Source organism: Juglans microcarpa x Juglans regia, chromosome 7D, assembly GCF_004785595.1.
Source record: "Juglans microcarpa x Juglans regia isolate MS1-56 chromosome 7D, Jm3101_v1.0, whole genome shotgun sequence".
Taxonomy (NCBI): Eukaryota; Viridiplantae; Streptophyta; class Magnoliopsida; order Fagales; family Juglandaceae; genus Juglans; species Juglans microcarpa x Juglans regia.
In genome coordinates this window covers 21,763,428-21,779,225 of record NC_054606.1, presented here as the reverse complement: position 1 = coordinate 21,779,225, position 15,798 = coordinate 21,763,428, and the positions used below count along the sequence as shown (strand labels likewise).

Below are 15,798 nucleotides of genomic sequence, written 5' to 3'. Positions count from 1 at the left end.
TTGATTCTGTCCCATCCAAAACGCGTCGTTTAGGTTATAAAAAAAAAAAAAATTTCCAACCTGGCAGGTGTGCTGTGAATCTGTGATAGGCTCCCTCTCTGTGTCATGGTAGCTCCCCCTCACTCTCCTCTCACTCTCAACTCTGCTTCCTCCCAACGCCTCTTCTCAATTCGAGCTTCCGGCACAGCTCTCAGAACCTCTCAAGAATGGTGGGGACGAAAAGGCAGTTCCTCCCACTTCTCTTTCTCTCCCTCTCCGCCTTCTTCTTCCTCTTCTTATGCCACTCCTACTTCTCCTCCCCTAGCCCTAACCCTTACCCCGATTTCATCCATTCCCTTCAAACTCATAATATTAACACTAATCGTGGCATTATCAATTCCCAGAATTTCACTTTTATAATCAAGGTCCTAGCCTTCAACCGCCTGGACTCGCTCTCCCGCTGCCTCCGCTCCCTTGCCGCTGCCGACTACCTCTCCGACCGCGTCCATCTCCATATCTACATTGATCATTTTGCCCCCGTAGACAATGACATCCTCGGATTGGAAGGTTCGCATCGCATTCTGAGCTTCGTGGATGCGTTCGAGTGGTTGTTCGGAGAAAAGATTGTGCATTATCGGACCAGGAATGCGGGGTTGCAGGCGCAGTGGTTGGAGGCTTGGTGGCCGAGCTCTGACGACGAGTTCGCTTTCGTGGTCGAAGACGATTTGGAGGTGTCGCCGCTCTATTACAAATTTCTGATGAGATTGATCATGAATTTCTATTATAACGCTTCGAACTTTAGCCCCTCCATCTACGGGGTTTCACTGCAGAGACCAAGGTTCGTCCCAGGTAATATTATTTTAATAGTTCTCCTCTTTGGGATTGATTTTTAAAGTTGGGAATGAGAAGTCTAGTTTGGAGATTGATATCTATCGATCGCTTCATTGTTCTGAAAACTGAATGTAAATACAGAAATAGAGAAGGAGGTGTTTTATAGATTAGTTTAGAAAGTTTAATTGGGAAAGCCTTAAATTCGCTTTTCTTTTGCTCAGGGAAAAAAAGGGGGAATCTTATCAGCAGAGTGACAAGATCAAGAGTGAATTCTTACTTAAAACAGTGTTTTTGGATTTCAACGTGGAGAAAAGATTTATTTTACTTGTCCCGTATTCATATTACTCAGAAATCTGTTAGATAGCTTTGTATTTCTAGAGCGATGAGGAACATAGCATAATATTTATCTGAAAAGTAGTCAAAAGACTTTTGTCTGTTGATTTCTAATTTAGGAGTTTTTCTCATTTTGATTTTATCATGCTACTTTGTGTAGCCTTATTGAGTCTATTCCTAGGGGTTAGGACTCCCTCATGTCATCTATGTTCCAATCCAAATGGGCTGATTTACCTTAAAATACATGCCAAACAAGTTTTTTTTTTTTTTTTTTTTTTTTTTTATCGGTCTGCCAAACAAGTAATTTTCTCTTCTTGTTTTTGTCTTCAATAATTAAGCTTTCTTCCTAATACGAGTTACCTGGGATGTTAACTAAAATATCAGACCCAAAATTCTTTGACTGAGATGACAGAGGGGACTGAAGGAAACCAGTGAATGATTGTTGAAGCAATTTGTTATCTAAACGATAAAGCCAAATTTTTTTGTTCTCTCTCATGTCAGTTCTGGGCTTTTACTTTTTTATTATTCTTGAATTCTTATCTCGTCCATCCTGCCCTGCACTGCGCCTACATCTCCAGGTGCCAAGCTATCAACCCCTACTCGAAAAAAAAAAGGAAAAAAAAAAAAAGCTGATAAGATTGAAAATCTCTCCAAGAAATTCCATGTATACTCGGTCTTTCATAGTGTGTGCCATTTATTACCAGGTTGATTAGTCGTGTTACTTTTGTTTTAGGTTAATGTGGTGGTCGACTTTTCTTCCTGAAATGGAAGATTATTATATCTGTGCCCCTCTCTTTCTGTGTTTGTGCGTTATTGTTATTTTACCAATTGGCCTTGTTACATTTCTTGTACTTAGACTCGTGGTTTTTAAATTCGATCCTTATACACCTCTGATTTAATTGGTTGTTGGATACAGGTAAACATGGAAACAAAATACAATTGGATAGCAGAACACGACTTTTCTTGTACCAGATAGTTGGCACTTGGGGTCAACTTCTCTTTCCAAAACCTTGGAAAGAATTCAGGTTGTGGTATGATAAACATAAGGTCAAAGGAATCAAGCCATTTCTTGATGGGATGGTAATTAGATTTATGTTCTACTCATATTTGTTGGTTTCTAGCTTTCTTGGTAATGTCTATGGTACTGACTCAATATCTCAATTGAATCTAAAATTGAAGGTGACAACGGGATGGTACAAGAAGATGGGAGAGAGAATATGGACTCCTTGGTTCATTAAATTTATTCATTCCCGTGGTTATTTTAATATCTACACCAATTTTTTACGTGAAGGTGCGCTCAGTGTCTCTCACAGGGATGCTGGTGTTAACTATGGAAAGACAGCTGGGCCTGATTCTAAATTATTGGATGGAAACTCCCTTGATTTCAGTCTTTTGGAAATGCCAACCTTGCGTAATCTTAAATGGTTTGATTTCTGTTTCAGAGAAGTACGTCCTGGAAGAATTGTGGGGAGCATTGATGAACTTGGCCCTGTTCTTCAAGCTGCACAGAAACAGCAGACCCTTATTTTTTTAAGCCTCTTTGGAGTATCGGCATTGGTCACCAGAAACTTCATATGTCACTTTGAGAGGCTAAACATTTGGAACTACATACTTGTGGGCCCAGAATCTGACTTCCTGCTTGATCTCGCAAGAAGGGGGCATCCGGTGATAAATGCTGACAAATTTTTTAGTAATGTTAGAGAGCACAAATCGATGCCTTCTCAATATTCCAAGGCAGAGCTGAACAAGCAGATTTTAGTCAAGGCCTATGTAATCAAGAAGTGTTTGGAGTATAGGTATAATTCTTGGATGGTGGATGGGAACATGCTTTTCTTCAGTAGTGGATTGTTTCTTGATTTCATTGATCCAACCTATGATTTCTATGTTGGGAAGAGCTTAGAACTTTTATATGTCAAAGGCTCATATTCTGCCGAGAAATTCTGGGTTGGCAATTTATTATCCAAGGTGGAAGCAATGATGAACTCAAGGAAAGTCGCATTGTCCAGGGATGGAGTTAGTTTTGTTTACATAGCAGCTAAATTATTGGAACAAAAGGGTGAGAAGATTATGGGGTTCGATGAGACAAGCTTTGGCATAAAGATTGGTACCGAAAATGTGAATCAATCTTCTACAAGGGATGGGAAGAAGATGGTTTTTTGGTCTTCTGAGATAGGTCTAAATATAATTCAGATGCGGCTTCAGGAGTTGGGTATGTGGATTCTGGACAGTGACTCATCGTGCAGGGCTGTTGCGTGCCACAGATTATAGCATCTCTAATGTATCCAAACACTAAAACATTTTCTGTAATCAATCTGTACAAAATATTGCTCAAATTTTTTTACACCCTACTACTTGATAGGTTTGTCATATTTTCATTGCACCAATGCTCTAGAATTGATTTGCTCAGCCTGCAATAAGTGTTTTGTGATTGGAACACGCTTTCAGATTGACTTCCAAGGCTGACCTTTCAACTTTCTGGCCGGATTACCTATGTGATGAGATAAATTAACACCCTGCTCTCCCGACTAAGAATAAAGTCATTTTTAAGAAATTTCACAAGCTAGAGTGTTACTACTGAACTTGGCTTAAAAATATATTTATTTCTTTTCTAAAGACAGTGCTAAGTATAATGATTCTTTATAATAAATAGAGTTGTTTTGTATTAAAATGCTGAAATCATAAATGAAAGCGCGCAGAAGTATTTATTAAAATTTTTCAAAATCTGTGCTATAAAAATCATAACTTAAAATTCTTATACATGATCTAAGTCATTGTCACGCCTTCCTAAACTAAGTCTCATCCTGTAGCTCTACTTTCATAAATATTCTAACTTATGGTAGTTTAAAAATATAAAAACAAACTAAAATGAGTTGATGATTCAGTAAGAAACTCATCATAACATCAACATACTTAACATAAAGTTTTCATAAAATATTTCATGCTAAGAATTAAACTCATGACTGATTATACTGGTGCTTATATTATTCATAAATGATTTATTTGAATTAACTGATTGATCTTATTGATCTAACTAATCTGATTAGCCAACACACTTAATCCAGTGTGGGAAGTTGTGCACTAGCCCCACGTCCCACGACCACAAGGGGAATAGTAGGACTCCATGTTTTGTGGCCCATGGCCAAGCCACTAGTCATGTCATGACAAGGCTGGACAGCCACACAGCAACCCCATGGGCATGCCACGGGGCCTGCCAAGACATGCCCAGGATGCCCAATGAGGCTGGTGACCAGGCCAGCCCGTGCAGCACGCCCAGCCTGTCCAACGCGTGCGCAGCAGCACAGCGCGCACATCCAGAGCGCGCACAGCGCGGAGCAGTTCGAGCAGTTCCGCGGGCAGCCCAGTGCGCGCCCTTGCCTGGGCCATGCCAGCCCACCCAGGCAGCAGCCCTAGCATGCAGTCTCAGTGCCCAGACCATGCCAGGGCCCTGTCAACCACATGCCAATAGCCATATCCATGGGCCAGCCTAACCCACCCATGGGCTCATGCATGCCATAGGTCAACTTGGTTATGCCAACTATATTATTTTTATTATTTATTTTTATTTAATTATTTATTTTCCAAGTGATCTATTGGGAGTTTCCAAGTTGTAATCCTTATAAATAGGACCCTTAGTCTTTGCATTGACATTTTTTGGCAAATTCCCTAGTGGGTAGACTATTTTGTTCTTGAGATCACCATTCGGTGCTAAGGCACTTGGGCTCTTTGAGGTGCAATACGTGAATCTCTTAAGAGAGGATCACACCTTGCAATTCGTGAATAGGTGTGGTTCAATCTATCTTGTTCTTTTCATCTTTAGGGTGTAATTCGTGAATCCCTAAGAATCCATTAATCTTATGAGTATTTTTCATTCCATCTCTTGATTTCCATTTTCTATCATTTGATCTTATTATTTTATGTGCATTGTTCTTGAATTGTTCTTGAGTTGTTCTTGAGAATTCATAGTGCTCATCCAGTCTTCATTACCTTCATTCACACATTCACCCATTTGATCCATTCCATACCACATAGTCGACCACTTCATTGTTTACCCTAGTCCACTTTTCATAAATTATATTGCCTCCATCATCTCCATAAAACCCTAGCATATATCTTCCACTCACCATATTCGGCTACCCCATCACTTCCCTAAAACCCTAGGCGCCAACTCCCTCATCTTACCCATTGACCTAGATGAACCCATCTTGCCTCCCATCTTTTCATCTTTGTCACTTACCATAATTAGCTCATCATCCACATAAGCCCTAGCCGTCCACCTCAAGACTCTATAAGGTGATTCTTTCCTTTTAAGAGTCTTGCCTCCATCATCCATTGATCTAGCCATCCATCAAGAGTCCCTCTTTGGTAACTTCTTAAATTTTAGGAAAGTTGATTCATCCAATCACATCCCTAAAATCTCTCCATCCTCTTACCCTATTCAAATTCAAATCCCAATCCAAATCCCTTAATTTAAAGAATTGCAAATTTTTTTCAATTCCTTAAATCACTCTTCCTACAATCTCTCTAAGTCAACTATTGACTTGTCATCTTAATTCAAATTCAAATTCCCCTCTTCACTCAAAGATTCCTTCCATCTTACAAACTTTCCATACCCACTCCTAAACCAACAAAATCTAGCCAATCTTCCTAAAACCAAATCAATCTCAATCCACCCATCTTAGCCACCAAACCCTAGCCTCACTCTTCCATTTCATTCCCAAACCCTAGCATCATCCTAAACTCCAACCCTAAGCCAACTATTCCAAATCTCGAAATCCACCCTAACCACCCCACAAAACCCTAGCTACACTTCACTGTACCAACCCTAATTTCCATCCAAGTGACCTAAACATCAAGGGCAACCCCCAAGCCATCTCCATTGCATCAAACAACCCTAATCAACTCTTAGAACACTCTCACTCCATCAACTTGGCGCCACTCTCCAAGAACAAACCCTAACCTCATCTCTTACATTCAATCCTAGCCTCCATCATCTTGGCACCCCACTCAAGAACAAGTCTAGCCACCCACATTGATTTGTCTTAGCCTAAACACTTAGCCTATCCAAGCGCATCATCTTCATCATTCTATTACTAAAACACCATTCCTTTGGTGAAAGCCAAACAATATAGCAAGATCACTCGGTCATCATCTTCACCAAGGCAAGCTCGTGGACCTTAGTGATAGGGACAAGATCGGGGTCCCTAACAGCTGCTAATAGTCTTTTGGCATACTATTGTGGACCATGCTTGAGTTCGTGGCTTGCACATATATCCTAAAACTGCATTAGTATCATACATTTGAATGGTCATCTGATTAACTGTTCTGAGTGTATCTTGCACTTAATCTTACGAAAGCTTACGTGTTTTATGAAACGTGAGATACATGAGATACATAATACATACATAACTATAATATGCGGAATGAAATATGATGAATGACGTGCTTGCAAATATCATGACATGCGTGGTGCATAAACATTGTCTTCTAAAAAACTGACTTTAATAATAATATATATAACTAACTAACGTATACTAATCCTAATTTTATGATCAAGCTACTTACATTATAGTGTTGCTTCCTAACATTTTCGACATAAATTCGATCATGGTGCAATGGAGGGACGACAATGGTTGTGATTAAGAGGGATGAAGAGACGATGGTGGCCTTGCCGTATTTCATGGTAGGGGAGATGAGGTTATGACATGTCAAAGGTAAAAAGAGAGTTAAAAACAAAAAGTCGAGGCACTTTTTTTTTTTTATTTGGGGGAGTGGGTTTCAAACTCCAAATCTCTATTTTGGAGGCTGGAGATTATGCCAACCAGGCCACAAGCATTTGGCATAAATTAAAAAAAAAAAAAAAAAAAAAGGCTTGAAGAGGTAAGTGCACGTATAGTGCATGTGATTGGATTATATGGGTTAGGTAAGGTTTAGGAATTTTAAGATGGAGCATCCTAGAATTGTAAATATACTCTAGTAATTCATTTAATGTAACATTGGGAGCGACTGAAATTGTGTAAGAAATTTTAATTAGTGATGATTTTAAATTAAAATAAATTTCTAATAGCCGATATTTAAATTCGAAAATAAGTCTAACTGTTTCAATAAATAATAAATAAAATTTAACTTAGTTATTAAACCTAATTAAAACTTATAATTAACCTCAATAATTTATCACTCGTTGACAAATTCAATATGCCCCATTGAATATAATTTAACTCTAATAAAAATTATCAATATTTTGATTTTAAAATTATTAAACCGGGTCGTTATAAAGCAGGATAGCATCATCATATTCATTATGATGGGAAGGATTAAGCATATATTAAGGATGGTAAGGAAGTGGACAGCACATTTCTCTTACCAGAGATTAGTGTTATTTACTTCTAAGCATCCATATGCATCTGAAGCCAATAAAGAGAAGAGTGCCCCTTCTGACCGGATGTCCCGTGATCCCAAATCGACGCGGGAACATTTTGAAAAGATTAACAAGTTGTACAAATTTCAAATAAATAAGTTTTGTATAGTTTTGTTTTTAAATAAAATTTATCATGAAAGTGTAAAAAAAAAACCATTTATTTTTTAGTGGAGTCTTTTTTTTTTTTTTTTAATGAAAGGCATGTTCGTGGCTTGTTTATTTGAAATTTGTACTTAATATTAATTTTTTTTATAAATAATTTAGTGTGAGGGAGTCTATTTTATTCATCTATGAAAAGTTGACCAAAACTTTTAACTGAAGGGTACAAAAATCTTTTTGATACCACATAAGGTTTTAAAATTGAGTTATTTTTTTTTTTTAAATCGGTGTATAGAGTACATTATGTATGTCACTTAAATGGTAAGATTTAATTTATAAGATTAATATTTAAAAAAAATTATTTCAAATCAAATTATATCGTATAAATATTTTACTATATATTATCCACACAAACTTATAATATAATTTTTCTTTCCAATAAATTCTGAAGAGAAATGTAATTAAATAAGTTATATGACACAATCGAGGGTTAGATCTTAAGAGAGTGTACAATGAATCATTTTGGTAGTTTGAAACTGTCAAGTGTCAATTTTGGTAATTTAGGGTGCAGATTATAAAACACTTGTTAATTGAAAGACACAAAATTTTATTTTTCCAAAAATAATAGAACTAGATACATGATAAAGACCAAGAGAAAGCTTTATTAAGTCTCGTTTGTAATTTAAATTGAGCTGAGATTAATTTAATTCAGTTTAATTTTAAGATGAATATAATATCTAAATATTTAACTCTTAAATCATTAAATTTATTTTAACTCAAACATTTTTACACGTTGGGCTCATAATATTTTTTAACTTTTTATAAATATATCTAAACTCATTTTAATATTTTACTACATGTAAACTTAATTTGGGTAAATCCTATAAAACTTCGTTTATTATCTTAATTCACTATTATTTATAAAAAATTTAACTTTTCTCAACTCATCTCGACCAAAATCAAAACGGGTTTTGAACAAAATCATTGTTTCTACTTTTTTTTATTTTTTCCTTCTAATCGAATCGGGGCACAAAGCCCTACTATATATACATATATGAGGCGGTTCGGATCCCGTAGGTACTCACCAACCAAAAATGGGATTCGGATTCTGTAGCAACCCTACGTCTACGGAGCAGAGCAATTTCTCCACAAAACAGTGTTACAGAGAGAGAGGGGGGCAGAAAAACTCTCCGAGCTCAAGGTATTGAGATTTTGTGTTGCACACAATTCCAATTTCGTGATTTTTAATTACGCAGGAGTTCAATTCGCTGAAAATTTCGTTTCTGTGAATTTGTTATGTTTTTTGTTCAATCCTCGGGAAAAGTAGGACCCTGAATTTGGTTTTCAGAAGAAACTCGGGAAGACAAAAGTAAATGGGTGAATCTGACTCTGATCCCGATTCCGAGACTCGGAAAATCCGAAACATATGCATACTGGCACACGTTGATCACGGCAAAACAACACTTGCCGACCATTTGATCGCCGCTTCGGGTGGCGGCGTGCTCCACCCTAAGCTAGCGGGCCGCCTGCGCTTTATGGACTATCTAGACGAGGAACAAAGGCGTGCCATCACTATGAAGAGCTCCTCCATTGCTCTTCACTACAAGAACCACTCTATTAACCTTATAGACTCCCCTGGCCATATGGACTTCTGTAGTGAGGTGTCCACTGCCGCTAGACTAAGTGATGGAGCCTTGATATTGGTCGACGCTGTGGAGGGCGTCCATATTCAAACCCATGCTGTTTTGAGGCAATGCTGGATAGAGAAGCTATCGCCATGTTTGGTACTTAACAAGATTGATAGGTTGATTTTTGAGTTGAGGTTGAGTCCAATGGAGGCCTATATCCGGTTGGCAAGGATTGTTCATGAGGTTAATGGGATTGTTAGCGGGTATAAGTCGGAGAAGTATTTGTCTGATGTTGATGCGGTGCTTGCAGGGCCGTCAGGGGACACGGGTGATGAGGAGAGTAGTGAGTTTGTGGAGGATGATGAGGAGGATACGTTTCAACCCCAGAAGGGGAATGTAGCTTTTGTATGTGCCTTAGATGGGTGGGGTTTTGGAATTCATGAGTTTGCTGAGTTCTATGCTTCAAAGCTTGGGGCAAGTGCTGCTGCGTTGCAGAAAGCTTTGTGGGGTCCTCGGTATTTCAATCCGAAGACAAAGATGATTTTGGGAAAGAAGGCAATTGGTGGAGGAAATAAGGCAAGGCCTATGTTTGTTCAGTTTGTGCTTGAACCGCTTTGGCAGGTTTACCAGGCGGCTTTGGATGCTGATGGGGACAAAGGGATGCTGGAGAAAGTGATCAAGTCATTTAATTTGTCTGTGCCGGCTCGTGACCTTCAGAACAAGGACCAAAAGGTTGTGCTTCAATCTGTTATGAGCCGTTGGCTTCCTCTGTCTGATGCAATATTATCTATGGTGATTAAGTGTATGCCAGACCCTATTGCAGCACAGTCATTTCGTATTTCACGTTTGCTGCCTAAGAGAGAGCTCCTTGGTGATCAGGTTGATTCCATTGTGCTTGCAGAGGCAGAACTGGTAAGAAAATCCATCGAGGCTTGTGATTCGAGGCATGAAGCTCCTTGTGTCACTTTTGTTTCCAAGATGTTTGCTGTTCCACTGAAAATGCTCCCAAGGGATTCACATGGAATGATTATATATGGTCCAGGTGAAGAAGGCGGAGAGGGTGAGTCAAGTGAGTGTTTCCTTGCATTTGCTAGGGTCTTCAGTGGAGTCCTTTATTCGGGACAGAGGGTTTTTGTGCTTTCGGCTTTATATGATCCATTAAAAGGGGAATCATTGCAGAAGCATGTGCAGGAGGCTGAGTTGCAATCCTTGTATCTAATGATGGGTCAAGGCTTAAAACCAGTGGCTTCTGTGAAGGCAGGGAATGTTGTGGCAATTCGAGGCCTTGGTCAGCACATACTGAAAAGTGCAACTCTGTCATCCACAAAGAACTGCTGGCCTTTCTCAAGTATGATATTCCAGGTTGCACCAACTCTCAGAGTTGCAATTGAACCGTCTGATCCAGCAGATATTGGTGCAGTTTTGAAAGGTTTAAAGCTTCTGAATCGGGCAGACCCATTTGTAGAGGTTACTTTTTCTGCTAGGGGCGAGCATGTACTGGCTGCTGCAGGAGAAGTTCATCTGGAAAGATGCATAAAGGATTTGAAAGAGAGGTTTGCGAAGGTAAGCTTGGAAGTCTCTCCACCTCTTGTGTCCTACAAAGAGACCATCGAGGGAGAGGTGACGCACATGCCGGAGAATTTGAAATCTTTCAATGGGGGATCGGAGTATGTTGAGAAGACAACACCAAATGGTAGATGTGTAGTTCGGGTGCATATCATGAAGCTTCCGCCTGCTTTAACTAAGGTGCTTGATGAAAGTTCGGATTTGCTTGCAGATATTGTTGGATCTAAGTCTGGGCAAACCAACAAAAGTTTGGAAACTCAGAGACCAAGCATTGCAGAAGATGAGAATCCAATTGAAGTGCTTAAGAAACGCATAATGGATGCGGTGGATAAAGATATTTTTTCAATGACTGAGATTGACAAGGAACGGGCTGACAAAAGTAGAGCGAAGTGGCTAAAGCTTCTGAGGAGAATTTGGGCACTCGGGCCTAGGCATATTGGTCCAAATTTCCTTTTTGTCCCAGATTTCAAAAGAAAAGGTGCCGACAACTCTGTTCTTATACATGGTTCCTCCTATGTATCAGAGAGATTGGGCTTCGTGGGTGATTCTATTGATGGTGACACAGCTGCTGAGACATCTTCAGAAGCAACTCAAGTATTATCAATGGAAGCAGAGCGTCTCGAGAGTAGTGTTGTATCTGGGTTTCAACTTGCTACAGCAGCCGGACCCTTATGTGATGAACCCATGTGGGGTTTGGCATTTGTTGTTGAGGCTTACATTTCACAATTTTGTGGGCAGGCCGATGAGTCTGAAACTTCCCACCAACAACCTGAGCAGCATGGCATCTTCACAGGGCAGGTTATTGCAGCTGTCAAAGATGCTTGTAGGGCGGCTGTGCTTCAGAAGAAGCCAAGACTCGTGGAAGCCATGTACTTTTGTGAGTTGAACACCCCTCCCGAACATTTAGGTCCCATGTACGCAGTGCTTGGTCGAAGACGGGCCCGGGTGAGCAAGGAAATAATGCAGGAAGGTTCACCACTGTTCACTGTGCATGCATATGTGCCAGTTTCTGAAAGCTTTGGCTTCGCAGATGAGCTTAGAAGATGGACTTCTGGAGCTGCTAGTGCTCTTCTCGTGCTTAGTCACTGGGAAGCACTTCCTGAGGATCCTTTCTTTATACCCAAAACAGAGGAGGAAATTGAAGAGTTTGGAGATGGGTCTAGTGTGCCTCCAAATACAGCCAGGAAGCTCATCGACGCTGTGAGACGACGGAAAGGCCTTCCTGTGGAGGATAAAGTAGTCCAGCATGCAACAAAGCAGAGGACCTTGGCTCGTAAAGTGTAGAATTTGTTGTATTATTAGCTCTTATGAAAACTAACTCCATTCATCACATCATATTTATAAATGGAAAAAAAAAAAAAAGCTCTGTTTTTGTCATTGGCCATAAGAAATATCTAATTAAGTCAGTACTCACGATTGATCGGGGGGAAAATATAGACTCTATGCTTAAAATCAAGTTTCTGGTTGAGTTTGATCTACTCTTTTTCTGATTCTGTCAAATGTTGCATCTCATGATAAATATTTCTTGAGAAATTCTTCACATCAACCGGTTTTCTCATTTCACTGCCCACACCTTAGGTGGCAAATCAGGTTCAGTAACAAGTGAACCATTAACCTCTTTCGCCTGAACATTCCTCTTTTCCATACAAAATCATTGCCCTCTTCTCCGTACAAAAACCCTCGAATCGCCGCTAGATTCTCCAATCGTCGCCCTCTTCCTCACGAAATCGTCTCCCTCTTCTCCATACGAAATATTTGCAAATTGTGGCCCTCTTCCCCAATCGTCGCCAAGCTTCTTCCCGAAATCATTCTCCATACGAAAACCCTCCTGCAATTGCAGGTATATAACCCACTATATATTCACCCTGTCGTATCTTGATTGGTGATTGATTATTAATTCATAAATACAAGCATTTGTTTTGGTACTACTGAGGTTTGCTTTGAGGTTATGTTGAATTCAATAGGTATCCATTTTTTGCTTTGAGTTTTCATTTAGATGATTGCGATGGCGGATAATATAATTCTTTGAATATGTGCTTTCAAATTCACTAGAAATCATATACTAGTATTCTTAATGCTACACCATTTGGTGATTGAGGTGGTTCCCTTGTGAACTTTGAGGATTTTTGTATGTGGGGTTTGGCAGATGATTTTCATTAGGTTATTCTTAACTTGGGGGAGATATGTTGCTCTTCCTTTGTGCACTAACACATTTTTCCCCTCGTTTATCACTTAAGCGTTGGGAGAAAACAGTAGACTGCTACAGCCCAGCAGAACGAAACATGAAATTAAGCTGGAGTTATAGAGATTTTTGCATACCCCTGATTGGGCATGGTGTCCTTTATCCATTTGTAACAAAGTACTTGTAGTAAAACAAATCAACTGCTTTCTGCAAGCCAAATATCTGAATCTAATCCCTCTATTCTCTCCCCAACTACAAAAGTATGCACCTTGTCACGAATTTGAACCCAACTACAACCGGGATTCTTCTTCACTCCCCTTGACTTCATCAGCTCCCTAATCCTATTTGCCTCATCCCATCTCCCAGCTTCTGCATACATGTTCGAAAGAAGAATGTAGTACCCACAGTGCTGAGGCTTCAACTTGAACAGATGCTCTGCTGCCCAACATGCCAACTCTACATTCCCATGGATTCGGCATGCCCCAAGCAGAGCTCCCCAGACATTGGCATCTGGCACAATTCGCAGGCCTTTAATGAGATCCACTGCTTCTTCCATTAGGCCAGCTCGGCCAAGGAGATCGACCATACAAGCATAATGCATCTGCGTTGGTTTGATATTTTGAGCCTGCATTTCCTCAAAGTACTTCTTCCCCTTGTCGACAAGCCCTCCATGACTACAAGCTGACAAAACTGCAATATACGAAACGGAATCATATTCTACACCATCTACCCTCATCGCTTCAAAAAGATTGATCGCAGTGTCCAACTCACCTAGCATTCCATAACCCAAAATCATAGTATTCCAAGAGGCTACATCCTTTTTCTGGATCTGGTCAAAGACCTTACTAGCAGTATCAATTCTTCCGCATTTGGTATAAAAGTCCAACAGTGAGTTCGCGACAAAGAGCTGAACATGTAAAAGCTTTCTTACTAATAATCCATGGATCTCTTTGCCTTGCTTGATTGCGGCTAGATTTGCACAAGCTGATATAACACCAACAAAGGAAACAATATCATGCATCATACCTCTAAGCATCATTTCTGAAAACAAGCTCAGAGATTCTGCGCAATCACTAGTTTGAGAATATCCTACAATTAGTATATTGTAAGACACTTCATCTCTGAGGGAGACGTTAAAGACATTTCGAGCAAGATTTGGGTAGCCACATTTTGCATACATGTCTGTCAGAGCATTGGACAAAAATAAATCATAGGCAGATCCCATGCGAATAGTCCTTGCATGGATTTCTTTCCCAGGAAGAAGAGAACCCAGCCGTGCACAAGCTGGAAGAACATTAGTGAACGTGACAGAGTTGGGAGTTTCACCCTGAGCTTGCATTTCTCTTACTAGTCCTAGGGCAGCCAACTCAAGCCTATTTTGAGCGAAATTAGCAACCATGGCATTCCAAGAGACAACATTCTTTTCATCAATATTATAGAACACGTTGGATGCCTTAGTTGTACAGCCTGACTTTGCATACATATCAATCAATGAGTTGGCAATAAAAACATCAGACTCAATACCCTTCCTTGTACAGAAACCATGAATCTCTCTTCCAGCTTTGAAAATTTCTAGTTCGACCAATACAGGCAGCATACTAGAGATGGTAAAAGAGTTTGGTTTAACCCCTGAATCAATCATCAACCTGAATATCCCCAAAGCATCCTCATTAAGCTTTGTGAAAGCAAGACTAGTGATGATCGCATTCCAAGAAACTTCATTCCTTTCAACCATTTGATAGAAAACTTGCTCTGAAGCCTTCACATTCCCACATTTTCCGTATGCGTCAACCATAGCATTACCAATGGTGACGTGAAGATCCAGACCAACCTTCACGACGTAACAATGAATAAGACTTGCCATGACCGCATCTCCAAGCCCAGCACAAACCGGCAACACATTAACAAAGCCAACCAAATTCGGCCTAAACCCAGACCCAAAATTCATTTCTTTGAAAAGATTGAGCGCCTCCACATAACAGCAATTAACTGAAAACACCCCAATCATAGTATTCCACGACACCGCATCCCTTTCAGGCATTTCATCAAACACCCTCCTTGCATATCTCAAATCCCCACAGTTTCCATATAACAGCAAGAGAGTATTCCCAACAAAGACATCCATGTCAAAACCCAGCTTGAACACAAACCCATGAGTCTCCATTCCCTTCCTGAGATCCAAAAAGTCTGAACACACCTTGAGAACGAAAGGGAAGGTATGATCATCGGGCCGAACACCGGTCCTAACCATCCGATTATAAGTCTCAAACCCATCATATACCTTAGCGATTGTATTAGCCCGGATAAGCGTGTTCCACAAGAAGGCAGTGCAGGAGTGCTCAACGGTCTGCTCGAAGAGATAGCGAGAGGCAGTGGAGTCTCCGGAATTGGAGTAGCTGAGCATGAGGGAGGCACAGAGAGAGACACTGCGTGGAAGCAAGCCATTGAGAAGAGCAGAGGCGTGGGCTTGCTTGGTTTGGCGAAGTGACTGGGCATTGGAGCAAATGGTAAGCAGATCTGAGTTGGAGTGAGTGCATGACGCGGTAGTACAGAAAAAGAGAATCTGGGCATGGTTTTGTTTAGATTTGCATGAGCGTGCCGAGACTAGAAGGAGCGTTTTGCTTGCATGGTGGAGGAACATGGAATGGAGACAAGCTTTCGCCTTCTAAACATTGGTTTCACTGGCACATGTGTGTTTACCACGATCACCAAAAATACTCTCTGAGACGTTAATTGCAATTAATTTTTTAAGGTTAAGCATCTTG

The 15,798-nt window shown here is 40.1% G+C and overlaps 3 protein-coding genes across 4 annotated transcripts; 2 read left to right on the top strand and 1 right to left on the bottom strand.

Annotated features, from left to right (window-relative positions):
* The first annotated feature begins 70 nt into the window (after positions 1-70).
* Positions 71-3,619, top strand: LOC121239162. Its single transcript, XM_041136314.1, has 3 exons — positions 71-828; positions 2,060-2,223; positions 2,323-3,619. Exons 1-3 carry the CDS (start codon positions 207-209, stop codon positions 3,409-3,411), a joined length of 1,875 nt encoding a protein of 624 aa, XP_040992248.1. The 5' UTR covers positions 71-206; the 3' UTR covers positions 3,412-3,619.
* A 5,100-nt stretch (positions 3,620-8,719) lies between these two features.
* LOC121239208 (elongation factor-like GTPase 1) lies at positions 8,720-12,329 on the top strand. Its single transcript, XM_041136372.1, has 2 exons — positions 8,720-8,858; positions 8,985-12,329. Exon 2 carries the CDS (start codon positions 9,031-9,033, stop codon positions 12,133-12,135), a length of 3,105 nt encoding a protein of 1,034 aa, XP_040992306.1. The 5' UTR covers positions 8,720-8,858; positions 8,985-9,030; the 3' UTR covers positions 12,136-12,329.
* An 897-nt stretch (positions 12,330-13,226) lies between these two features.
* Positions 13,227-15,798, bottom strand: LOC121239989 (putative pentatricopeptide repeat-containing protein At1g69350, mitochondrial). Of its 2 annotated transcripts, XM_041137413.1 has the most exons (2): positions 13,805-15,798; positions 13,227-13,723 (listed from the first exon to the last, which is right to left on the bottom strand). In XM_041137413.1, exons 1-2 carry the CDS (start codon positions 15,672-15,674, stop codon positions 13,230-13,232), a joined length of 2,364 nt encoding a protein of 787 aa, XP_040993347.1. In that variant the 5' UTR covers positions 15,675-15,798; the 3' UTR covers positions 13,227-13,229. The 2 variants fall into 2 exon arrangements, with proteins under 2 accessions (XP_040993347.1, XP_040993346.1); XM_041137412.1 differs by having other exon boundaries at positions 13,227-15,793.